The sequence below is a fragment of the Mycteria americana genome, chromosome 1 (genome assembly GCF_035582795.1).
Source record: "Mycteria americana isolate JAX WOST 10 ecotype Jacksonville Zoo and Gardens chromosome 1, USCA_MyAme_1.0, whole genome shotgun sequence".
Taxonomy (NCBI): domain Eukaryota; kingdom Metazoa; phylum Chordata; class Aves; order Ciconiiformes; family Ciconiidae; genus Mycteria; species Mycteria americana.
The window spans coordinates 79,698,034-79,725,738 of record NC_134365.1 but is presented as its reverse complement, the minus strand read 5'-3'; the positions used below and the strand labels follow the sequence as shown (position 1 = coordinate 79,725,738).

The 27,705-nt window shown below is 37.9% G+C and overlaps 1 protein-coding gene across 3 annotated transcripts in view; it reads right to left on the bottom strand.

The window, feature by feature from the left end:
- ATXN10 (ataxin 10) overlaps positions 1 to 27,705 on the bottom strand; it is a 107,949-nt gene that overhangs the window by 69,837 nt on the left and 10,407 nt on the right. For all 3 annotated transcript variants that reach the window (XM_075507537.1, XM_075507547.1, XM_075507526.1), the window contains 2 exons: positions 8,956 to 9,052; positions 7,854 to 8,018 (listed from right to left, as the gene is read on the bottom strand). In XM_075507537.1, the coding sequence (XP_075363652.1) occupies positions 7,854 to 8,018; positions 8,956 to 9,052 (262 nt within the window). The remainder of the gene's footprint in view (positions 1 to 7,853; positions 8,019 to 8,955; positions 9,053 to 27,705) is intronic.

The following is a 27,705-nucleotide window of genomic DNA, read 5'->3' as shown; positions in this document are numbered from 1 at the left end:
CAATGCCAAACAGCTGACCACACTCTTAATATCGTTTTTCTGGAAGCCAAAAGGCATATTACGCCTCTTATTTTAAAATGGAGGATTTTTGTTCCTTGCTCTTCAGGAATCAAAAATACAACCTGTTTTTTCTTTCCATAGTAGCTACACTGTCCCATGCACACACTTGGAAAAACTGATGACACAAGCTATACTCTCATCTCTAATGGAACCACCAAAGTATTTCTAAAATAAACAACTTTTAGAATACACATTGGTCTCAGTTAGGATAAATTACAATGTAATTTTGTACTACTTTTTCCTAATTATTTTACAAAACACTTATGTTTGCAGGTTCAATATTCTAAAATAGATCTCATGTGGCATTCTGTACTGGTTTCTCTTCTAAGTACAGTAGCTTCTAAACTGTGTGACACACTTTTCTGCTGTTGATTAATACAAACCCGAAAGGGAGTGGATGTGTGGGGAAACACAGAGGAATGACTTTTTAAAGGCTCCACAATTTTGCAGAGCCTGAGGCATAGCCCTCTGCATGTTTTAAGAAGCTTCTTTTATTGGAAAGAAGGAAAAAGACAAAAAAAAAAAAGAAAAAAAACGGGTAGTGCTTGGCAAGCCTTTTCAGCATACTGCACATATGACGGGATACTGCCTGCTTGTGCTTTCTTCTTCCTTTAGAACTGACAAATCACAGAGGATTCTTCAGACCTTGGTAGTAATCACAAAGAATCAGAGTGAGTAGGAAATACATTTCAGTTACTGAACAGTGTACTCCAGCTTTGTTTCCTAAAGGAAGGATATGTCCAATTCCCAGATAGCATCCTTTGGTAGGCAGCAGCTGTTGAAAGAAAGCAGCACTGGAAAAAGAGTATTAGCTTATAGAGTAAGTATATTTGCTTACATGTTTAAGGTATGTTCAACTTAGTATGTCAACACTTCAGAAGAATTAAAATCAGCATACTATTACAGAGGTATATTAGAAAGATGGAAGATACAGAGAAAATAAATTATTTTCTCACAAGGGCTTGAAAACCGTGCTCATCCCTTTGAACAGAAACAGAAGATGGAACATAGGGGTGGAAAACGCAGAACCAAAACATGCATAATGCAGAAAGGCTGATCACAGTTTGAGACAGATCTTCGATAGAAAGGAACTAAGTAATACTAAAAGAAATAAAAAAGATCACAAGAGGCTGGAAGCAACAGAGCTGAAGTTAAGAGTTTTAAGAGCTTTCCATGTGCAAGGAGCACTTGAGAGGGAATGCTAATCCCACAACTGTGACCATGAGCAGGGCAAGCTGGAACCAACAGATCATAACCATCCCCTGAAAGGCGGAGCTTGCATTAAAGGACAAGGTCTCAGTACTAAAGATAGGACAGGAACGGTCACTCGTGCACCAGGCTGCAGCAGCATGGAAGTTTTTCACCAAAGTTAGAGGGCATTAATTCTTGAGCTAATAGCCTAGATAGTAGCTGCATGTTGCAAAGAACAACACGTTTTCCAGAAGACAACTGCACAGCAAAGAACCATCAAGGAGATAGGATCATTTAATTAGCGTATGCCATAAATCAAACCAAAGAAAGGAAACTAACTTGTTTCTGCAGAGCCAGTGCCTTTGCAAAGACATAGGCTTTGAAGTATATTCTGTAACATCACACTCCTTGAAACTTTCTGAGAGCAGCAAGCTCTGGGCAACCTTCACAAGCCCAACTACAGATCCAAACATTCAGGATAAGACAGGTAAGTTTCAACGGCTTTCAGTCCTGAAAACTTCCAGTTTCTTCTTGCTCTAAGATTTTAGCCAAAAGCTACAAAACAAAGAGGTATACAGCCAATCAGGCAATGTTTTGAAGAACCTCAGTTGGAGATACACAATCTGCCTCCTCAGATCACTGCTCTTGGGAGTTAGACCAGCAGCAGCAACCTCGGAAGAGCTCCTAGTACTCAAGATTACAGGATTGCTAGCCTGAAACAAGTTCAGGAGCTGTGTTGACTAGAAGTTTAGAGGCAGTTTAAAAATGCATTGTCTAATATATGTTAATCAACACTATTTTAAAATGTCATTCAGCATCTAGTATTAAAGATGGCAAAGGTAGCAACATTAAAAAAATTTGAGCTGTTTAGAGGATCAAGCTTCTAAAAGAGAAAGAGGAGGAGGTATCAGTTCTTAAATCAAGACAATATTTATTAAATGTGTGAATTACATTCTGCAACTTCACAGATTTCTGAGATAGAAGCATTTATGATGCTTACAAGTAACCACAAGCTTAATGAAATGAGCCTTCAGGCCATCTGGTCTGGATAAACAGGTCTGATCATACAAGGATGGAATACAAAATTTGACCAGGGCATTCCTTATAGACCTGACTTCCTTCTTAAATTTATTGACTATTTCTTCGCTCATAGCGCACCACAGAAAATACTTAATAAAAAAGTGTGTCTTCATGAGTGACACACTTTTAGGTGTGCATCACAGCACTGTTACCTCCCTTTCTTCCAAGTTCTGAGGCAATTTTTGTTATGCTGTCAACCTACAAACACATTTTACAAATGCGTCAGTGCTTATAATAGTCTCAAAATCTCACTATGCTGATCTGCAAAACAGCTCTCCATTTCAAAAATGGCTTAGAAAGTGGATGGCTTGGCTTTCCATTACTGATTAGATTCAGAAGTTGCTAAACTGAGGCCTTATCTCCCATAACCTACCCCTCTCAGGAAGTATAGCCAACAGTTCAGACATTCCCTCTTCCCCGACAGGAGATCCTTGTCTTCTACCAAACATCTTGTGATTCGAGAAGTAGGGAAATGTGACAGGAAAATTCCAGAAAGCTACGTCCTGCCTTTCCTGCCTTTAAAGACACTTCCTCCATTCTAACTGGGAGAGGGGTTTATGGCAGACAGAAGAGCAATTGCAAAAGGTCCACTACCAACAGCTACTTCTAAAAAAGGAGATCTGAGGAACCGCTCAGCATAATCTCAGATTTCCTCTGACAAAGCCTTCTCCCTATAGAACCGCTGCAAGACTGGAGGGAGAAGCCAAAGGCATCACACTTGGAAAGAGGTTCCTCCTGAAGTTTCCCTAAGGAATTTTCCAGCTTGACGATGGAAAACTGGACTCTAAACATGAATGTGGGATCATGAACAGAGGAGGAATTGCAAATTCACCAAAAAAATATTTGAAAGATGTGCTTGCCCTCCTGTGATGGGTGAAGAGCAGAAAATCCAACATGTGCTAGCTGAATGGAGTAGTGAGTACCCCATAGGAGAGACTACAGTTCAGCCAATGGCCTTAAATCCAAATATTTGTCCTGGATGGCCTCTCTCTGTCCTAATGGTTCATGGCAGCAACTGCAAAAATAACTTGAGCATCATAAGTGTTTATTTGTGGAATTCATTGGATACTAGCTTAGAGGAACATTAAGTTATAAATTTCAGTGCACAATAAAAGAAAAGGGAATAAAATAGTAAATAAAAGTTTTGCCTATAACCAAAACTCGCCTGGCTATTCAAGAAAGATTTTCAATACCTAAAAGCAGCATTTGACAGCAGGAAAGCCCAGCCAAGAGGAATAAACACATGTGGCATTCACTTTTTATTCAGTGTAATATGAAACCGGATGCTCCAGCTGAGAGACAAGAAGGTAGGCAAGAATTAAGTAATATTTTTAACTTTAAAAGTAAGAACATCTTAATTTCAGTCACCTGTGAGTCCAACAGCGAGCATAACCTCCTGGAAGAAGAATAGTTTGTATTTTGGCTCAGCCATATAATGCTGTAACAGCCGCTTAAAAATGGTTGCTGTGCACTTTGTTAGCTGTGGCGCAAGGGACCCAAATCTTTACAACAGAGTACTGGCTCTGTTGCAAATACCGCGGCTATGTAAATTCGTTTAAGCAATCCTAGTGGTATGTACTTCAGTGAGAGCTGAAGTACAGCTCCAAATTTTCAATGAATTGCTGACAAAATATTTTTTCTACAGCCCAGCCAGAGAAGCATCCAAAGCTTAGCTTCGACTTCATAAGAAAAGGGACAGAAATCTTTTTATGTACTTTTACATGATTATATCTCACGCATACTCTTCAGAAAGTATCAGAAAGTAACATAGTTCCTCGGGGGGGGGGGGGTGGGGGGGGGGGGTGGGGTGCTTTAGTAATGAACCAAGAATTAGTTCAAACCAGGAAGATTAGATGCAATGATAAAAATGGACACCAAAGCAAAAGCTGCACTACACCAGAGTGCAAACTTATTCTAAAACATATCCACAAAACGATGACTGTGTCTGTCTTTCACACACCTAATTGCAAAAAACTGTAATTCATTCAATATCCAAAAATATTTTAGAAACAGAAGGCTCTAATGAAAGAATAGCTAACATCGGCATAAGGCTCATGCAAAGCTCCACAATTTCAAAAGCTGTCCTAAAGAGACAGCATTAGTACATGTAAGGAACAACACTGACCCAAGGACAAAGCTTAGCTTTTCACTTATCACTGTCAAAAAAATGTTCTTATATTCAAGACAAGAATCTCCAGCTTTCAACAGCCAAAGTAAATAACATTACTTCTACCAAAATAAGAAATCCTGTTTACTGTTCAGCTTTTCTGTTCACAGCAAAGTACATGTTAGGAAGTCATTTCTGGACACTGCCTGCTCTGTCTGATTACAGGAACGGAGCAGTGCTTTACACTAGTAAATGGAGAGCGATGAAAAGTTCACAACAGTTTTCTACAGAAAATAGATGCAACATGGCTGGCATCAATAGAGCTTTCTCTTAAATTCAGAGAACCAGCAGAGAAAACTGCTCGAGTAGGCAAGACACAAGAAAGTCCGCACAAGAGCCAGCTAGCTTGCTTCCTGCTGCTCAGCAATAGGAAAAAGGAAAGAAAGCAAGCAAGCAACAGAAGGTATCATCATTATATTACACGATTGTATCCATCCACATTTATCTCACAGTAGAAGGATTAGTGCTAATAAAAGAAACAGGCTTTCAGACCCAACTCAAGACTACCGTCAAAACAAACCAATTCTAATATTCTAGAAAAAAGAGAAAACTATTTGGACTGGGAGGTTCAGCTGTGTGACATCAGGTGTAAAACTCATAAACGCTCTTACAGTATGTGCTTTACAAATGGAAAAATGATAGAAAAATGCAAAGAAGAATCCGAGATACAAACTGCAGCTACCTTGTGAAAATGTACTCAGTTATTCACAGGATTCAGTGAATATCCTCTGTAATTAAAGCAAAAGTAAGAACAACTTGTTGCCTATGAAATACATGCTGTGTTAATATTGCCAAGATTAAAAAAGGAAAAAAACTCAATAAATTTGGAAAAAAAAAGATATTGCAAGACTTTACAATGATTGTTGTACTTGAAACAAGACTACTAACTTTGTAGGCTCTTTCAAACCTTTAACTACACAGAAATACACCATGTAGTACAGGCTCACAAGATGCATGTATGGTCCAAGATAAAAGCATTACATTAGTGTAACACACTGACCTACAGCTAACTGGAAGAGGGGAGAAAAAAGAAAAAAAAACCATAACCAAAACCAGAAAAAAAAGACTTTGTTTAAATCAGTGTTGCATAAGGAAGGGTACACACTAGCAGATTTCCATTGAAAATACAAAAAACAAACCTCTTACACCAACCTTCCCCTCTGCACCAAGTATACCAAAGAGACTACATGTATTCTAATATATAAATATCATAGTTTATTTCAGGATGGAAGTAACTTTTTTTTTTTAAATCTAATATGAAGAAAGAACATATTTTGCGATTTAAATTACCCTCAGCCATGATAAATATTATCTCACAATAAGAACAGATGAACACAAGGGAGAACCAGACAGTAAATGTGTTTCTTGAGATGGGAGATACAAGAAATGGAGTTATTAGAAGAACAAATGAAGCGAAGATGAAGAAACAGGGGGAAATAGGTGCAAGATGAGTCACAAAAAGGCTCTAGAGCTACAAAGAGACAGGAAAATCAGTCCCTTTCTAGCAAGGAATTATCTTTTTCACTTTCAAGGTAATGCTGTTTGAATACCTATTCAATGCTTGATACTGCACTGTTGCAATATACTTTTTGCAATTGTGAATGTACTTTACCTGTGTTGACTTGAAAACAGTGCCAACATTACTGAAAAATTTCCATTTATAATTTGGTTCAAGATGACTATATAAAATGCCAAGAAACTTATATTACAAACTCATTACTCTTTCTTTCAGTTGGTAAAACTGATAATGAGCTTTGAGACTTAATTAGCCAATGTTAAAGTACTATGAAAGAAAAACAAATGTATTGTTTTCTTAACACCTAGAAGATATTCCAGTGCTTTTTGTATATTTACTGTATGAGGAACTCAGCATTCTGAGAGGAATTACAGGGCAAACATTCTGCAACTGCGTTACGGCAGGACTAGGATTACTCTTTCCTACCCATCTCTTCCTTCGTCATGGTCTTGTGTCTTGTATAGAAGTTTCCTCTTTTTAATTTCAAGACTACTCTGAAGAGAAACCCTTTCCCACCCACATCAAACATCCACAGTGAAAGTAAGACATTGATCGTTGTAACATCAACAGAATGCACTTCAGACTAGAAAGGCCAGGGAAATGGATATCTTGGCATTTATTTTGATGCTGCATTTATTCTGCAATTACCCTCAAAATATAAATTTAACAGCATGACAACCTCTTCCAGCTCTCCCTGGCTTTCATATCTCAGTCAAAATACATTTCAGCATATCTTCAATACATAAAGAAAATTAAGGATCTTCAAGATAATTATCTGAAAAGCAATCTTTCACATGTGTTTATATTGACAGATGCCAAAACTAGAGACTTGGTTTGTCACTTTTGAAATAGAAGTCTGGTCACCTGACCCTGAAACTTCAAGTTTGCTTTCTGAAAACTATTTATGTCCTAAGCAAATTGACCTGGTTATGAAAAAAGCCCAGCCACAAACAAATCTTAAAGTCATTTTTTCAGTACAAAAGCAAACTATTAAATGACATTTGCTTTTCATTCAATCATCTTAACTCCATTTAGAGACTTGCCAAGTAACTACTAAAACCCTGACAATTCTTCCTAATTAAATTTTGAATTTAAACATGACCTTCAAAAGAATGCTACAAAAACATACAAACTATCCTTTTTTTTTTTCCCCTTGGAACGCATCATATAACAATTAACTGAATGTATATCCTTGCTGATGCAGGGCAGAACATTTCTCAAATGCATAACTGACAACCATATTTACAAGAATTGCCATTAGTAAAAAATATAAAAGCTCAGCAGAATAAAACCACTGATTAGGTGCTCTTGAAGTATGAAAATGAAACGTGCAAGATTCACAAACAAAATGTCTTCTGTTTCAGTATAAAAATGATTGCATGTTGCACTAGACAACAGATTTGTAAAAAAAAAAAAAAAAAGAAAAACCCCACATTTTATGTAGTACTCACAAGCATTAGTCATACAAGTCTTCCTCGCATGCCCCAATAACCAAAGTCTGTAAGACTATATTTTGTGTTAACTTTATTTCAAAAATCTCCACAAACCAGCACACAAGTATAAATTATTTTGCATTCTAGAACTCTGTTTCATTAAAAAAAAAAAATACCATGATTTTAAAATTCCTTTTTATATGCTCAACAAAACTGTAGTCTTATTTTCGAATAAATCAAAACAGTCAGTGAAAGTATCATGAAAATTATCTTTATACCAAATTACTAATTTCCATATAAGTCTTCATTTACTATTTAGCAGTGTCACAAATTTAGACATTTTAATACAGAGATTTACACTAGAAAAGCACCTAATTAAGGCGGGGGGGAATCTAAAGATACATACGACCACTCAGACTCCAACTGCTGTTTGTAGACTTTCAGGACATGGAGAGCCACAGTCAAGTTCCTGGGATCCAGTAGTTCTCTCACTTTCTCTGCATTAAGGCAGGTGAACAGGACCATACAACAATAGGCAACAATTTTCTCATCACTGTACGTTAGGCATGTCCTTCAAGAGAAAATAAGGAGTTAAGAGAATAAGTTAAAACTGACCCTGGAAAAACAGACTAGTGGCATTCAGCTCATTGAGTTGCTGTTGCCTGCTGTCTTTTAGAGAATCATGAGTTTGTCATTGCCTAAGAGGGATAGAAGTCATCTGCAAAGAAAAACATCCAACTCCTAGCTGAATGTCAAACTTACAGGCAATTTACAAAACTAATGCTAAATTGGATCTCACTGGAGATCTAGGAATTGGGTGAAACCATAATAATTATCTGCTTCTATTATCATAAGGTCTTTCTACATCCAGTGCTGACAAGTGGGCTCCAAAAACACACTCAGAATGAGTATCAAATTGAATGAATGTGCCTTTGTTACTAGCTCACTGTGAAAAATGTGGCCAAACACATCAACAATATTGTCATGTGTCTGCACAAAATCGTTTATGTAATATTTCATTACACATATGTCATCAAACCTCCAGGAAGATATTTTGGTGAGGTTAGGAGGGGGGCAAAAGGATTGGAAGACGCAAAGATTAAGTCATTTTTGTAGATTCCATCTGATCCACAAATACTGACAGGTCTGCACAGCAGCAAAGTGAATAAAGAAAAAGCTATGTTCTCGGAAATGAGTATAACTACTTGAAAACACCTCTGAAACAAAGTTTATGTTTGAAGCTCACCACTTGAAATAGAGTTTTCTTCCAGTTTCGTTTAAAATCAATTTACTGTTAGTTTAGAACAAGCAGGTTTTTAAAGGTCCTGACCCCTGCGGTTGACTAACAAGAAAAACATCTACAGGATATGGTCTCAACCATCCCGTTCTCCCCAAAGTTATTTTTCAAAGCTTCATGGTGCTAGTAGAGGCACAACTATCGTGTACAAAAGATTTGAATATAACCACAGAAATTACATTATAAAAAAACAACCCGCTTCCATGCTTACAAGAAGAGATCTGGGAAAGCACACTTCCAAATGCTATTCTGGGAATCTCCGTTTCCTGCTGCAATGTTTCCAAGAAACTGGAGGCTACAACGAAGAGCTGAAAAAAGCCCAGAAAATATATTAACAGGAATTCAAAGAAACACTAATAAATTTCATATAAATGACAAACTTTTCAACATTACAGCTATGCACTACAGAATCCATCTCGATTAAGCTTTGGGTGCAGTATTTCACTATTACTGTACATAAGAATTTGTTTTCTCTTCTAATGCAAATAATTTTACAAAGTAATCTGGAATTATACCCAAAACAAATCAATTTTTTTTCCTCAGTTGGACTTATATGAATATCAAACATTGATTACTAGTGATTACAAGAACTAATTGACTCTGCCAAGGTTTAAGACAGATTGAAATCAATGAAAGCTTGGAGCTACAGTTAGCACAAACTGAAGCAGACCCATGCTGAACCAGTGGCTGCCACATGGCAGTGGCCATTTTGCCTCTTCCGGATCTGCGTTGGCTTTCTTCCTCGTATTAAATTAATGCAAATAGCCTGCCTGTCATCACCTGAACTCTGCAAGAGCAGCTCTGCCTGCTACTAACAGAGCTCCCCAGGCAGCCTCCCCAGGCTGGCCAGAGACGGCTCGAAAATTTTGTTGCAGCAAGTAGAGCCAGAGTAAGAGAACGGAATCTGTTCCCCCGCTATCCAGAATAAATTCTATTTAGCTGGACAAATCATTATATTATATGATTTGCTCAATACTTTCTGATTTCTATCCCAGAAAAATTAAAGCCAGTACTCCAAGTAACTTTGCCTCCAATTTTAACACTGAATTTAATACGGCAGATTTCTACTATTACTACAAAGGATTTATTCCAGCCACCTCTCAATACAGACTTAAAATATGGGAAGACAATACTTCACCATACAAGTTAATACCCTAGAGCCCACCAAAAGATGTAAATTCATTAAAAACAAAAGCATGAACCCACAGAATTCACAAAATTAAAACACTTTTTGGCCCTATGGACAGTTCTCAATAGCCTGGCCCTTATTAATAGGTTGGCAAAGAAACTTAAAATTAAATGTTAAAATGCAGTTTAACAGATATTACAAACAGCAGCCTATTACAGATGGAGGTGGCTGATATTGCCAGGTTCTGAAAATATAAAATTAGGTCTCTTTGAAAGGTGCTGTGCCAGCTGGCAGCCAGATTTCCTACAGAGGTCTGGGCATATGTCCTCTTGGGAACAAAAAGAAATCAAGTCTAAAATGAGGTCACTTGGGCTTAGGGAATAGTAACTTTTCCGTATGTATTTTTTAAGCCCAAAATATATATGTCCTCTCCATAATGCATTTTGAATCATCTTCTCCTTTATGTTTTAGTTCTTAAGATCTCTGTTCTCTCTCCCTGCACATCTGTACTTTTTTATTATTTTCTGCCCATCATTATGCTTCCGCTTCTCCCATCCATCTGGTTCCCATCCTGCTGACTTTTTCTGACTGAAATCCTGACTGAATTTTTCTGAAGGACAGCAAGCATGGGCATGCCACTTTTCTAGCAGACATTTTATGGAAATATTTCCCTGCTAGAAAAAACTAACAAGGCATAAATCCTAGGAATAGGGTATTATTTCTCTTGGTGAGCTCCTTACCTACTCTGCTCTGAGAAAGATCTCTCAAAGAGACATGAGGTTGGTTGATTATACTCTTATTATAATCTTTACCTGAAATTTGTCTTTTCACCTATCAATGACACTTTGGTCATTAGAGACTAAGCTGTCAAAAAAATACTACAGACAAGGAAAAAAAAAGTTCAAGATCTTTTAAAAGTTGCCATTCTTACTGTAACAATGAAATGCTATGAACACATTTGCAGTATGGTAATAAATATCTACAAATTCTCCATTAATCACACACTGGAGTCTTAACATTTGTGAAAGCAAACAACACTGTCCTTGTTCAATTGTGATGTCCTGAACAAGGAAGAAGGATCCAGGAAAAGGTCACAATTCTGTGGATGTAACATGGAAAAAAACAGTTTTATTTGTAAGTGCTTGTTTTTAACCAGTAATGGTTAATATTTTTCTTTGAATTAGAGGACACAAATCAATGTATGGGCAAGCAGCTAATCTGTGAGACAAAAGCAACTGTATCTATTCACAACTAAGCAGAAAAAGAGGATGTCTTGATAATGCAACATTTCCCCCCGCAAGTAATCTCATGTGATGAATCTCAGCAATTCAAAAGAAAGATGTGATTCTACAAACACCTGAGGTAACTGAGCTACGCCGGGAGTACAGATTACACACAACAAGACCTAGCTCACAATCTCTCTACTCAATTCATGTGCTCCGTCACGACTACACTGCAACTGCTGCACTGCTTCTGCAGTGCCTGAACTCCTTTTACCCACAAAAAAAAAAAAAAAAAAGTAATTCACATTACAAAAAAATATAACTCATTTCAGAGTACTTAGTGTGATGCCAGGTCAATGACATAAACCATATTTGGCATGTGTACTGAAGTGTGAATACTTGTGTTTTGGCTTCTATTATCACAGATCTACCTTTCAAAAGCCAGGTCTGCTGTGCACTGATGAGATTCACCTGACCAAGTGGGAGAAGAGAATCTTCACCAACATGCTGGACAGATTTATACAGTGAGACCCCACCTGGAGTACTCCGTCCAGCTCTGGGGTCCCCAGTACAAGAAAGACATAGACCTGTTAGAGCAAGTCCAGGGGAGGGCCATAAAAATGGTCAAAGGGCTGGAACATCTCTCCTGTGAAGAAAGGCTGAGAGAGTTGGGGTCGTTCAGCCTGGAGAACAGAAGGCTCCTGAGAGACCATATTGCAGACTGTCAATTATAAAGGGCGCTTATAAAAATGATGGAGGGAGACTTTTTACCAGAGCCTGTAGTGAAAGGACAATGGGCAACAGTTTTAAACTGAAAGAGGGTATGTTTAGATTGGATATAAGGAAGAAATTTTTTACGATGAGGGTGGTGAGACACTGGAACAGGTTGCCCAGAGAAGCTGTGGATATCCCATCATTACAAGCATTCAAGGTCAGGTTGGATGGGGCTTTGAGCAACTTGGTTTAGGGGAAGACATCCCTGCCCATGACAGGAGGGTTAGACTAGATGATCTTTACAGGTTCCTTCCAACCCAAACCATGCTATGATTCTATGCACTATGTCCAGCAGTCACAGATGGAAAGTCAATGATGAAGAGGGGCAAACAGCATCAAAAGTTATTATAGCACCACAACTAGCTCATCACAGCATGTTCTCTGAATCACACCACAGTAGTATCTGTGTGGTTATGCTTAAAAACCAAACACACACTCCCCCCCAAAACCCCACAGGTGCACCTGGTGGTCTTGGAGTATGCAAATGTCTCATATGCAGTGTTTCTCTCCAAAGATGATTCCAGATAGAATGCACTAGCCTAACACCAAGCTACCAAGTGACACTGAATTTTGATATGAGCGTTGGAAATCTATACTTTGGTATTTATGCTTTAAAAAAGAAACCCCCCAAAAATCCAACTAGAGCTGTCAATTCACAGCAAGGTATGCATGTGTTAAAAAAATGCAAATACTACAATAAAAGTGAAGCATTGCATTCCCAACTACAGAAGTCTCTTCTTAGCATTCTATTTCCGTGTTTCTCTTTTGTTTTACCTCTATCGGACTTGACTACTGCAACATATGATTCAACTATCCTTAGAAATCTGTAGAATACAGATACTGCTTTTCTCCTCTCCAACAATTTCATTGTCCTTACAGCAAAAGCAAGAAAATCTAGAAGCCGATTAAGACAGACTTCATTGCATAGTATACCAGCTGAAACCATTTTGCCAGCCATTCAATAAACCATGTGCTTTCTGAAAAGGGGAAGAAAACAAAAAACAAAAGAAAAGAAAGGAAAAAAAAAAAAGAATATAACAAGATTATTTCACTTTTTCCCTGAAAACTTACAGATCTTTATGAAGCTAAAAATAATTGTCAACCACTCTTTCCAACTGCATTAGCTAGTATTTGGGAAATACAATTATTAAAAAGTATGTCTTTTCCATAAGACTGATTTATTTAACATCTTAAGTCCACCCCCTAGCTGCTGGTGTCTATAAGCACTGACTTTAACAAGTAATTCTGTAGCTATCAGCACAGCTAAATTTTAATTTAAAAAACGTTACGCTGTGTGTGGTCAACAAGACTATTTTTAACCTGATGGTCAACCACTGTGAAATTACACGTACTAAGATGTAACTTCTGATACACAGATCAACACTACGGCTGAAGAAGTTTTTCTCCCATTGAGATTTCAATGGCTCCTATAAAAGCAGGATGTTCTTTATCAAATGCAAATACTCAGATTACACGTTGCCTTCACAACCAGCCTGCAATGGGTTACAGAGAATTTTCTAGGTTCTACAAAAATAACCTCTTTATACAACAGGGCAATGTATACAAGGGGAAATGCTGACTCTTCTCCGAATGAATACTGGTACCTAAATGTTTGTCTACATGTAAACTGATCTTTTAGAGTTGCTCAATGCCACCTCTGCAAAAGTTGAGGCAGCTGATATTACTTTATGGCCCTGCATGAGGATGGCTTAAATGCGCTCCAGCAGTTCAGTACCTTCAAGATCACAGCTCCATTTGTTCTTTTCAGTCTCTTACGATCACACACTAACTGAACCAAGCTCTAGCACACACTTTTCATTTAACAGTTATATTGCAGTACTACCCAGATGGTCTGAAGGACACACATGAACCTTTCCCAGGCCTGACCCTTTGTCATGTTCCTCACAAAGACATAATTTCACACAGTATCATTTGCAGAATCAGATTGTGTATTAGATGAAAACTTAAATCCTTGAAGTTACTAGGGCAAAGATGTTACACATTATGATTTCAAAAAAATTTATTAAAGTTCCAGTACTAAAGTTAGAAGAGCTTATTGCTGGTAAGCCTCTATCAACAAGATTAACTGCAATTTCTCCCCCCCCAGTATCTTTCCTGATTAGATTGCTACACACAACCATTATGTTATTACGCAACATATTTTGCTGTAGTGTATATTATTTAAGTGTTTATACTCCTACACATTTTCATGTCTTCCTTACAGAACATGAGTATTTTCCTGGTGGATAATAAAACTTATCTTTCAAATTCCTACTACAATTTCTCTAGTCAAGAACAGGAGCCTGTGAACTTGCTCACCAATCACTTCAAAAAAACCATGACCTCAGCTGCAGAGGCTTACTACAGTCAAGATAGTATTTCCAAGTCAAGAAGATATTTCCATTCTTTTTATTTGGGGCAGACAGCACAGAGAGAGTTATAAGCACAATCCCTTTCCTTTACTGGAGTTACACAGAGATATAAAATAAATCCAACCAAAGCACATATGAAGTTGCACAACATCACTTGCCAGACTGCAAACATAAGGCTAGCAAACTTGCATTGCTAACCATTAACTATGCATGAAAGATATAGCTGCTGTGCGCCTCTACCCTGGGGGGCATGCACAAAGGTTTACAATACTTAGACCAAATCACAGCCTCCCAACAGCCTGTACACCTTTTAAGTGGCCTGTGAGCTTTGCAAATCTAAATTGTGGACTGTGAGCCATTACACAGACCACCTTTGGTTGTTTGTAAACAATGGCAGAATGTTTTGTAATATATTGCCATCCCTGGAAAAATAAAACCTTCAACTCAGCATAAGGTGTAGACCTCTATTACTATAAAATGTTAGTTTCCACCACTATCATCCGGTCATTGACTTGTTTCCTTGTGGCTGCAAGTTAAAGCAACTTCCAGTCATAAAAAGAGTTATTTGCCTCTTCACCACCATGAATCATACCACAAATACTGATGAAAATGTATTTTCCTTGGAAAACAGTCTGTCTAGACTACTCAAATTGAACGTACAATACATATATGGGCTCTGTCATTTAAAGTTATTAAAATAGTGCTTAGTATTTTATTTCTGTAAATAAAATGAACGTCTAGCTACCGATTATATTTCCACCTCGATCATACTGCACTTGCTGCAGTGCAGACTAGTAACCCATTTTTACCATCTGTGGAATACCAAGAATGTTGTGTTTAATAAGTTTCTGTTCCCACTCCTCATCTCCTCCACCTCCAAAAGAAAGCAACACTCTTAATTTTTTTTCTTTCCCTTCAGAAATGCCAACTCTAATATTAACAGAACATTATGTGCAGTGACTGGACAACCATTCTGTCCTTGGAAGATAAATGTCTAGGCAAAATATCAACACTTTGTTCTTACTTAAAAGGAGAATTTGACTCAAAGACAAGAAAAATCCCCACCACGCTATTAAAAACATGGAGTTACAAGTGAATTAGAAGGGAAATGGAAGAAACCATCAGACCACTCATCAAATTAGCCTCTGATGCAAATTAAGTTCTAATGAGATCTCATAATGGTAGATTCAAAAAAAAGTATTTGTGCATTTACTATGAAAAGAGTCAGTTTGACAGCCCACTGTCTGACATGAGATCAGTTTCCTACTGACTACAATTCATACAGCATTAGTAATGCTTATTAAATACAGTAACAGGACCATTCTCTTTATCTTCCGGTATTTTAATTGCATTGTTTTATTTTTAGAAAGTAAACATCGTAAGTGTGTTCATTTCTTTAATAAATTATCTATTAAATTCTAAAGGCATAATAAATGAGACTCCTGTTATATCCCCACAAGTAGCAAAAACACATGCCTGAGATTACTCTCCTATGTGAAGTAAAACACATGTAAGTGCTTGCAGACTTGGGAACTGCATTTATAAGCTTCCTGCATGCGTTCAGATGTAAAATCTTTTTCTTGAATCAGCCTAAAAGTTGAGCCTCAATCTAACAGACAATGTCTCTTTAAAGACCTTGCTCTAGCAAAATCAGCAAGTTTGAAGTACTGGGGAGTCTCAACCTGGACTTAAACCATGCCAGGAAACCAAGAAAAATAACAAAAAGGAGTGGCCACCCACTATGCGTTACTCGTGGTATCTAACCATATGACACACTACTACATGATACCTTGTACAGGTCTAAAAAAAAAAAAAATTAAGATGTAAAATACTAACCAAGATTATGAGCAAATTTCTCCAATTATTTTTGATGGCATACTGTGGATATTGTTTCATTTAAACCAAAATTTCCACTGAAGTGCTTATATTTTCCCTAGAAAAGCTAAATGACTTTTTTCTGTAAGTCTGTGGAAAGGATAGCAGACTCCCCCCCCCCCCCCCCCCCCCCCCCCCCCTTCGACCATTTGTATTCTGTATCTGGCTCATAATGGATCATGGTCCTTTTGCAATAGACCAAGATCAACAAGTAAACTTACATTTAGTATTTTTACTTGCCTATCCACGTTAATACACAGCAACAGTTTTAGTGTCCACGTTTTTGGGCATTACCATTTTTTAATTATTATTTTTTTATATCTATAAAGGCAGCTTGCCTCTTCTCACTGCCTTGTTATGGTCCCTTCTGTACCACACATGATATATGTCTGGAGTATGGAAGAAAGGGAAAGACCTTGATGCCTCTTGGTAGAAATCTTGTAACTTTTCCTTTCTATGCTGGCAACATTCCCTAAAATTCTCACTGAAAAATGAAGGATAGGCACAAGGCATTTCTCTCCCAGTCCAAACCTGCCAGCAAAAAGAATACTGCAAAATGGAAAGAAAGTCTTGTGGCTTGTGTCTGGAAAGCCATGGTTACAGATAGCCCCCTCCTTTTCCATCAGAACAGTGCTCATGTAACTGGAGAGTCTGGAAGTTGTATCATGGCAATGATAATCAAAAGGTTGGAAGAACACCATGGTGAACTTTTGCATAATTATAACTACTTGGATTTTGAGCCAAACAGGTGACAGTTTACCCAGAGACAAGCAGACGCCTCGCATTATTCTCTTTGCCTGGATCTTCCTCCAGGTCCTTTCCACCCACTTCCACCTTCACTTTCCCTGGAGGAAGAACTATAGCACTCTTGGGCCTCTGTGGGAGACTCTTTAGCAGGGGCTCACGTCTCAGTACACGTGAAAACAGATAAGCTTCTTCTCCCTATGTGAAATTTAGGATGCTCTGTCTTTAGGAAGCTCTCTGCATTAAAAGGTTTGTTTGCCCCATTCTTCCCACCTTGATCTTACGATCCTGATTCCCCTGCTGGGGAACACAAAAACAACCTAGGTCTGGTCATATCCTGTAAGAACATAATGTAATCTTTACAATTATTTAATTATTTATCCTTTATCTCTTCTCCTTCTCCTCCACCACAGCCATAAGACAGGGAAGAAGCATGTGACCTGCACTATGCCCGTCATTGCCAATAACCACAGGATCTATTACGGACATCAATTAATTGGCAAACCTGATCAATACCTGCCCTTCTCTGGCCAAACTCTAGCACCAAGCTGTGAGATAAAGGCTGGTTCCTCTTCCTGCCTTTGATGTAGAGGGAAGCTAGAAACAGCCACCAAGCAGCTGCTGCAAGTTAAGATGATCAGAATTATGATGGCTCTGCTCACACCAGAGTTGCCCTGTGCAGCTGCCAATTCAGCACACAATGTCAGAGCAAAGTATAAACACCACAGCCTTTACATCAAAAGAAAAAGGCAGGCAACAAATGTTCTATCCACAATAGAACAGAATTTTTTTTTTTCTGCACACCTTTACAGTCAACCAATGGCGACCATCTTAAATCTACAGATATTTCTGCAAGTTTTGATTCACGTATATTTATGTAGATTATAAACCTGCCTCATTATGAATCTTGTTGACATTATTTGCTGGTTGGGTAGGGGACAGTAAAGAACAAGGAAGGAAGGAAGGAAGGAAAGGGCTTACAGAACACTGTATTTAAAGGTCCACAGAAATATAGGCATTACTGTTCATTTCAAGCCTCAACCAAAGTAACCAGAAACCATTCTAATTAAATAGACATCAGCAAACTCCCATTTCCTTTGTGCTCCAAGTGGATATCAGTCCACATTATAAAACCACTATGCATGTGTCATAAATCAGCAACATCTTGGCAGACTGTACTAGAAAGCCTCCAAATTGCAGGAGCAAGAAAAAAAAACAAAACAGCTATACACACTGCCTAAAAGCAGTATCAGCAACTGGAAAAGGGAACCCTACAAGGCAGCCCATTGATCTACTAATTGTTACAACTTGAGGATATTAGCTCTCTCCTAGAAGGAGCAGAATGATTTCCATTGACTCTGAGACAGTCACCACCTCGTCCCCCAGCGCAGCATTCAAATATTTTTTCCTTGAGTATTATGGAAAGGACAATTTTGATCATCAGTGCAACAAACACCAAACTGTTGGAAAGCACCAGCTTTTTTGTCACTATTCCAAAGTCTGCTTCCAATGTCATCCATGTCAACAGCATCAGAGAGGTGAACCTCGCTAGGCAGGATCTGGTCTCTAGTTCAAACTGTACATCAACAAGCCACTGCAATAATGCACTTTTATACTCACAGTTCATGCTAAATTAAGTAATTCAGCTCAGCACAGCTTAAATCAGCCAGTCACTGCAGAAGCAATAGGACCCAAGGTAGGGAAAAAAAAAGTACTATCAAGAACCACTGGATTCAAACTCGGTAGGACATTTTGACACCAGATAGGAAAAGGTTTTTTAAAAAGAGGGGAGGGTAACAATCTTCCATAGGACTAACAAGGGATAAAAAGAGAAAGCTGAAGCTTACTGTATTCGGACACGAGATCCTACATTTGCCTGTGGTAGCAAGGGTCTAGTAGTGATGATGCAGGCCCTCCTCAAGTTTTATTCTCAAGTTGGAAGCCCCACTACTACCTCTCTCTCCCCTTCTTCCTCCCCCTTAACATAAAAATATGTTGCATTTAAATAGCATCCCTGGTCCTAAAGCTGCCCTTCTTCAATGGATCTGAACTCGATCTCCTCAAACCTCATTCCACTCTGGATGTTATGAAATGAGAAAAAGAAATTAAGGCATGTGTAAAGTTCCTGTATTAATACCAGAAGTCACAGCCAAGCTATGTGTACTAACACAGATGTGTCAGGCTGAAACAATAGTTAACACTGGCATTTACTCAAAATGACAGTTATTGCTGTATTACATAAATATAGTTTACTGTACTAGCCATGCAGGGCACAGTCATGAAAAAAAATAACCCCTCCAGGAGAACAGTAGTAGTGCACAGTTAGTTGTGCCTGTACACACCACACAAGATTCAAAGTGTGGGAGTCTCAGTACATGAGGCAAGAGTTAACCACTGCAGACAGGGGCAATACTACACACCAAGAGCTAAAGAGAATTCAGTGTTTGCAAACTCAGGACAATTCATCGCTTTGACTCGCCTTAGTCCAGGTTTGGCTCTTTTCCTTCTGCGGACAGCTGAAAAAGCTGTAAAAGCTGGCTCTCTACTTTGCAGTTTCTGAAAAAAGGCCAAAGAACAAAGACATGGAACAAAGCCCACCCAAATCAGTCTTTCCACGACCTTCAATGGATTTTGGACCAAACTATGAGGACCAAGAGAACCTTCTCATCCACAGAAGGTGGCATCAGGTTGACATACTTAGGAAGGGTGAAGCTTGCATGGCTGTAATCCTTGCTGTAGATGTTACGAAGACACACAGTAAATTAAAAAGCTATGGCAATATTCACCAAAACACAGCACAGACAGAGCAGTTGTAAAGTTAAAACTGAAGGATAGGGCAGGATTGACGTATTTTTACACCTGATAACTTACCATCACCCAGGAGTAAGAATGCACAAGTCCTGTCTATAGCATTAACTAGCAAAAGAGCAACTGTCTATTGTTAGGAAACCTAGTACTTGCTTCCTAGCATAGATGTTTCTGGGAGATGCTCACAGTCACCTTTCAAAAGCACTCAGACACACTTTCAAAAAAAAAAAAAATTAAAAAAAACTAACAAGCTAAACACAAAGGAACAAAAAAACCCAAACAACCCCAAATGGTACCAAGAGAACAAACCAATTACTTGAAACTTTCCTGCTTGGTAAAGTAGTAAAATGCTCTGAGCTATAATAATTAGGGGATAGCAAAACTCAAAAAAAACACAGGATTTTCTTAAGCTATGAAACATGAAACCAAAATCCCAATACAAGTGCAAATAGCAGTTTACTTCTACCAGATAGTGTATCAACTGATTGTTAGGGCATACACTCTGCAAATGCTACAAAGACCATGAAAATCCCAATATTATTTTTACAGATTGGAAAAACACAAAGGCCAAAAACAACACCAATAACTCAAATAAAAAACTCATGCTTATGTTTACATAAAAGTTTGATGAGTATAATATATTCGTCACACTCCCACAATTATTCCCCGAAAATACTATAAATATTATTTTGACAATGTAATTATAGTTTTTACTTTAACAGTGGCAGCAAAGTACTGGCACCAATCCCCCATACAAAAAGCCTAGACAGACAAAGCAAAGATCACACATGGAAACTGGCAACTCTTAAGATCAGGGCTGTCCCTCATTTATATGACTAAAAAAAGTCTGTTTAAATTAGCATCTGGTTTATTTAAACTGTTAAACATAAATAGTTTAATTATGCTAACAGTAAGCAAAAGGAAACCCCAAATACAAAAATAAATGGAGATGAAAATTTTTAAAGTCTCTTTTCCTCCCAAGCAACTGAGGCATGCTCCTTTCATGCTGCTTTTTGGGAATTAACCCCATGAACTCTAGGTCCATTTGGGAACCACTCTCTCCCACTTCCTCTCCCTTGAAAGAAAAGCTAATATGCCTATGAACTTAAATTGACAAATGTCACCTATTAACAGTTCATGATGTTTTGACTCTGTATGACAAGTAAAATAATTCAAGTTTTATAACCACTTACTCTCTCATTCCACCTAAATCAGCACGTAACATATGACTCACACAATGAATGTGCAGCGTTAATAATTTACAGTATTTTTCTCACAAAAAAACAAAAACAAAACAACACCACCACCACCACAAAACCCCAACAAAACAGTTTGCCTCCCCCTCCAGAGATAAATATAGAGGGCACTGATATGGGAAGAGAGGAAGGATTAACTTTCCTTCCTTAGTCCTGTTGGTTTAAATTTAGTAGCCATTGTGTTTGAGAGTCTCCAGGATACAATTTAAAAGTTACATCTTCTCTAACTTCTCTAACATTACAATCAACTCCATATAACCAAGCCTGTGTGGAGACACTTGTTGTTCAGACAGCAAAAAAGACCTCTGTTTATAGGCAATAAAAGCTAGCAATGGTTTCCCAAATGCATTAGGTCAGCTCTGGATATTTGCTCTGCTATGATGTCTGTCTAGTAAAAATTTACTGTTCCATCACACTTTCCAGGCATATTTTAAAATATGCCTGTTCTCATATATAAAATACAAGCAGTAATTTGGAAATGAAACCATTCAGTGCAACATGATTAAAGAAGTACAAAAAGCAGTTAAAGCAGAATGCAAATTTTTTGATGAATAAAACAGAAACATGAAAGATACTGAACAGGAAATAGAAGAGAAGCACAAAAGATAAGAGACAGACTCCCTTGGTCAATACTGGCATTCGTTAAAGAATATTTAGGTTCCATAGCTGACCACTGTTTCTCTTTCCTGTTAATTTAAAATACATTGCTGAATGACAAGTCATTCCAAATGATAAGGTACAGAAAAAAGGAAGTATCAAAAATAGGCTATAGTTAGACTCCTATGCCAGTACATAAGCCTTAAATGCCCTGATTTTCAAGCTAACTGGTTCTGCAAAGGTACCACTCAGATGCATTCTGAAAAGGTCCGAGTATTTACTTCTATCTCATTTTCCTATTGCCAAGATATAATCTTTTTAATGGGACCAAAAGTAACAGTGCTACTGTTGCCATTGCCTTCTAGGGGAAGAAAAGAAATAAATAGACAGATAAATAAATATTGACAAGAATCAAGAAAAGGTCAAGGACACATGGCTGCCCATTTAAAAAAGAATAAAGGAAAATCAATTTAGTGTTCTTTAGCAGGTTTGAGAATGTCACCTTCCCCTGCTTTTCCATACCTTCAAAATTAGCCAGTCTCAGTTGCCCAGTGCAATTCCAATTTGCAAATGGTTGAGTGCAGAACTAGGAACAGGTCAGAGCAAAGAAACATCTTATGTTTTGTTTCACTGAGTGAGCACAGAACTGAAAGGTTTATTTCTCCTAGCCTTTCTTGAGGAAGTAGAAATCACTTGCATCACTTAACTGGTATTCATTCATTTTTGTTTTCAAGAATACTTTTGCAAACATAACAACTCAAAGCTCCCTGTTTTACTCAGATTCTTCTTCATGAAAACAAAAACATTTGATTAAACATCTCCTTTTCTGTAAAGCCTTGAAAATGACTTTGAATTAACAACTTTTTAGAAGGGATAAGCTACCCAATGCAGCTCCTGGGAATTTGTGAACTCTTCCCCATTTCTTTTCAGGCATCTCTCATAACAAAAAGTCAACATTATTTTCTAGTACTACATGAACTCCTACATCTTATGATTCAGTGGCTTTTTAATACAGCATGCCTTCACCTTCAAAGGTTTACAAAGAAATCAAGTATTCTTCTTTGCTCAATCATGTGATGTTCTCCTGCAGACCTCAGGAGAAAGTTTTTGTCTTGTTATTTCATCAAAGATGAAATGCTTCCGCCCCACCTGGCTTTTGCAAGAAATAGTATCTCTGGAAGCTACAGATAGCTTAGGTTCCTTACCTCTTATTTTTCAGGCAAACACACACCCTTATGCTGGTTTTTTTTTTTAATCTCTATGAAGGAGAGATGTTGTTTGTATTTTTACAGAGTTCTGAATTCCAAGGTTATTTATTGCCATTTCTTCTGCAGAATACTTCTCTTCCACACTGACAGATTAAGAAGTACTTTCCAACGCACTTTCTTCCTACACCACGACCAACCCATAAGGCAGCAATGGGTCAAGAGCAATTGTTTTTTCATGAACCAAAACAAAATATGCATGATAGCTGATCAGGTCCAAATCAGTTTAAGTACTTAAAGAACAGTGACTGAAGCTGAACCCAAGTTATTATTAAGGCTCTTGGCAGGTAGAGGAAAACAAAAAACAAAAACAAAACAACACAACACTGAAGAAGTCTCAGATTCATTGTGGTTGTCTTTACCTTAACAGCATCACAGGCTTTCTCCTCTTCTGCTCAAAGCAAGAAACATTTCTTTATAGCTCCCTTGTAAGTACCTGGCATTTTAAGTATTTTAAAAATGTTTAAAACAAGATATTCCATATTTTCCCACACATCCTCCCTCAAAAAAGGAGGTGTGAACAGGTGTTAGACATATGATATTCACGTTGCTGAACATCCTACCAGAAAATGCTCAAGTTACTATAATAAACGCAGTATTAAAAAAAAATCTACATAGAGTCATCTTTCATCACTGCTTTTAAAAGAATGTTTTAAGTTCTGTTCTGAACAAAGTATCTGTAGCAGTTAAACTACACCTGAACACTTTTCAGAAAATTGGAAGCAAAGTCAAATTCCTGTTCAAGGGTTCAAGCTTATCATCCACTATAATTTACCCAACGTTTCTGGACTTCATAACATTAAGAGCAGCGAATGACCTAAACCTTTGTACAACTAGCACATCTGGACTCTGATTTTGACTGAGATCTCCAGGAATACCCATGACATTAATATATGCTGTTAATATTCTCCCATTAATGCATGTTTATGCAGCTTACCCTGGTTGGTTAAAACCCCTAAAAACTTAAGAGGCATGGCATCAGCACAGCATAACAATAACAAAACCCGTGCCACTTGGTTTAAAGCTAGCTCGAGTATCACCAGCAGCCTGGAACTGAGGAATGCTGGCGTGATGCTCAGAGCACTTCTCTCAGGCACACACAAACAGCACAGTATTGCTCTGTGGCTGATACAGTGCAGTTGCACTCAGTTCTGCTCAGAGAGGACAATCAACTCATTCAGAGAACTTGCACAACAAATTGTCCCACGCAGGGCAGCTACCAGGCATTCAATGCCTTTTCATCCTAGAGGAGAGAAAAGTATTTTGGCAGATAAATACTTTTTAAGCAATTATGTTGGAATTCAAAGCACATTCTTCAGCATTGGCAATATTTTGAAGCGGTGAAAGGTTTGAGAAGATCTATTTACAAACAAAAAGATTAAAGCTCCTTCTGTCCAGGATGGGGTGGGAATCAATGAAAGGATCAAATGGGACACAGCCCTACTGAACATAAGCTTGCTTCAAAACAGGCACGCCCTCATTGCAATTTATTATGGAGAAACAAAGCTATCTTTTTTCCAGTTTTCAGAGATGAATCCCAAATCCAGATCTCACACTCTGGAATCTAAAGATCCATCATCTTGACAAACCTCAACATACCTTCCCAAAGGTCTGCTAGATTCTGCTGGAAAGCTTAAGATTTGCCATAGGAAAAAGAAAAAAAAAAAAAAAACGCAAAAAAAACCCAACCAACCCCACAACCAAACCAAGACACATGCTATGAAGTGAAGGAGATTTTCTACTTGGGCTTCTGACAAGGATATTTCCTATGTCTGCTGCAATCCCTAACATACTGAACTACTTCTTAGCTCTTAAGAGATCTGAGTCTGCTTTAAGTTCAGTTAAAGTTCATCTGGCAGCTTCATCAGCCTGCTTCTCTGGCAAGTGTTCTTGGTCTTTGTACCCACAGCAGAAAAAAAAAGCTTGCTATGATGAGGCTTTTTTAAAATTAAAAAAATAACTAAAATAAAAGGGATGTGGAAAGGGTACTACGAAGATTCCATTAAATCTATATTCTGCAGAGACAATTTTTTTCCTAAGACTCAAAGTAAAAATTTGAGTATCTTATTAGCTATTTGTTGGAAGACTGTAGTCTCAAATCAGTTAACGAAGAAATGTAATAGACCTTCTTGCATGCAGCATTTCCACATGAGTAGGTACAGTTCCTGCATCTTCAATCCCTATTCAAATTACTTCTGAAGTGGGGAGAGTGGTGCAGCATTTGTCATCTTCTCTGCCTTCCCACCAGGAATATCCAAAAGGTAATCTAAAAGGTTAAGTACCTCCTTACACAATCACCCACTGCCTAGACTTTCAGCATGTATAGTTTTAAGAACACTGAGGTGAACTTCAGTTTTCAGATACTGTCCAAGAAGTGTAGCACTTGAATTTTTCTCTACTTGACAGGGAAGTTCTCTCTCTTGCAGAGAGAAGGAGGGAGGACTGCTGGAGCAGTAAGAAAGCAGAGCACATTTACAAGTACGTATGACTTATCTGACACAAATCAGCCTTGAGGCTGCCCAGAAAAGCTACAAATTGTTAAACGCTTGTTAAGCATCATTGCCCATCGACCCCCTGCACCCATCTAGCTGTTGGCTTTCACTGTGCAACTCCTTAGAGCAGGTTCCCTTCTCTAAGTACTACATAATATGAATTCCTCAAGACAAATTACTATTATGTATTGTAAGCAATTACGAGAAGAGAAACTAGGCTATTGAATGCAACTAAAACTAACTTGGGAAGTAAGAAAGGAGGAGGAGTGGGGACAAACAGCTATCTGTACCAACAGCATACGGGAAAGGCCTAAAAATGTTCTTTAAATATACGCATTAAAAAGAAAGATTATTATTACAGGGATGGCTGGCTTGCAGGTGGGGTCGGACAATCTTTATATGCCATATGTATTTTGCCATATATGCCATATGAATTAACTAGTTATTTTTAAACCTATCTGAAGCCTTAAAGAGCTATTCCAGGACAGACATACTAACTCACCTTCAGGTTTTCTGGCCCATTGTCCAGTGGCATATCAGGTACCTAAAACAACAGCTTTTTTTCACAGCTGGCTGGGACAAGTACATTACAAGCATACAGGAATTTATCTAACTTTTTATAACATTAAAAAAAAAAGCTGAAAACTTGAAGTAGAGCTGTTTCAGTAAATATACTGAAGTGAGGAGCCAAATTAACCATGTAAATAACACATGGGCCTAAGATAAACTATTAAAAAAATTATTTCTCCTAGCAGAGAAGATGCAAAGGAGTCTGGATTTAACGGAATGAATCCTAGCAACAGTTTTTAATCACACCACTTCGCATGGTACCTCCTTTTTTGCTGCTTTGATCACTAATATATTGTTAGAACAAGCAGTTTGTCCCCTCCCTTAGAACCACCACACTGGTCACAGTAGTGGCCCAAGAATATATACTTTATTTCATTTCTGGTTTTATCCATTACAAATTGTACTACACTGAATTTTCCTACAAAAATTATCACACCACTCAGAGACTTACCAGTCTTAACAGTTACCAACAGATAAAAGAGTGAAAACATAGCACAGATCAGGTTAAAATAAGTCTGCATAAAGAATTTTCAACCTCTCTTCTTCATAAATATAACAATGTTGGAACTTCAAATTTATTTAGCCTACAATGACTTGCTCTGGGAATTTTTCACAGGGACATGAAGTGAAACATTAGTGCTGTTCACTGTGCAATATCGCATTATCTCTTTATCTTTGTATTGTGTTGCTATGGAAGCAACATGAAGGTATTTAAAATACCTTAAGGACATAAACAGGCACCATGAGGAACCATCAAATCCAAGCAGCCATTTAAAGGAAGAAAGGGGACACATCCAAATGAACTTGAAACATTCCACTTAACACCTAATTATCTGCTAGAACAAAATACACATGCTACTCTAGCCTTGTGACTCAATTTCCTATATGAAATATGAGGAGAATCATGAAGCAGAAATATAGTTAGTAAACACAGTGACATTCACTAATTTCATGGGTTACTTTTGTTTCAACAGTGCTATCCAAGTCTAATTTAGCAATTTGCCTCGCTTTTGAAAGTAGGACTAATAATCCACAGTTGAATGTAACTGCTAACTTCTGAGGTACACCCTGTAGAAGGAGCTGGTGCTCTAGGCACTAGCTTAATTTTCACATAGGACAAAGTTCATCAGATCACTCAGCAAGGAATTAGCAACACTTGCTTGTCTATAATTTTTTTTTGTTGTACTAACATAAATGGAATACATAAGCCATGCTCATTACAGATGTTTCCCAATGAGATCAATACTACATACAGTATCAAACGAACCATCTATCCTGGGTCAACACATCAAATTTTAGTTACAACTCAAACTCATTTATTGAATGGTTATGTACAGTAACAGTCACAAAACACTTTATTGAAATACTGTTAAAAACTTTCTGGTCAATGTTCCCCTTAATTTTCAATAGTGATAAGAAGAGATTTTACAACATCCTCTGGCTTGGAAAAGGAGTCTGAAGCAGTTAAACAAATTGCTGGGTTCCATGCCCTCCATTCTTTTTTACTGAGTAACATTCACTGCTGCTTCTTCAGATCCCAGCAGCAGGAGAATAGCACACATGCATATGATAACCCATCAAGGAGGGGTCAGCAGCCACAGGACTGAAGGGGAAACCTCAGACAATGCATGTAACCAACAAGGGGTACATCCTGCTCACTCTCCTGCAGATGCTGGGACACACCACCGAAAGGTGGTATTCTCACACTGCAATTCCTGATGCTTTGAATAAGCTGAAGGTGGGAAGTCCACATCCCCAGGACAGCCTTTCGAGACTACTGCTGTCAAGGACCCTAGTAGGAACAATGTCAGGCTGGACAAAAACCAGCATTTTAGTTCCCATCGCTTTTCCATTTC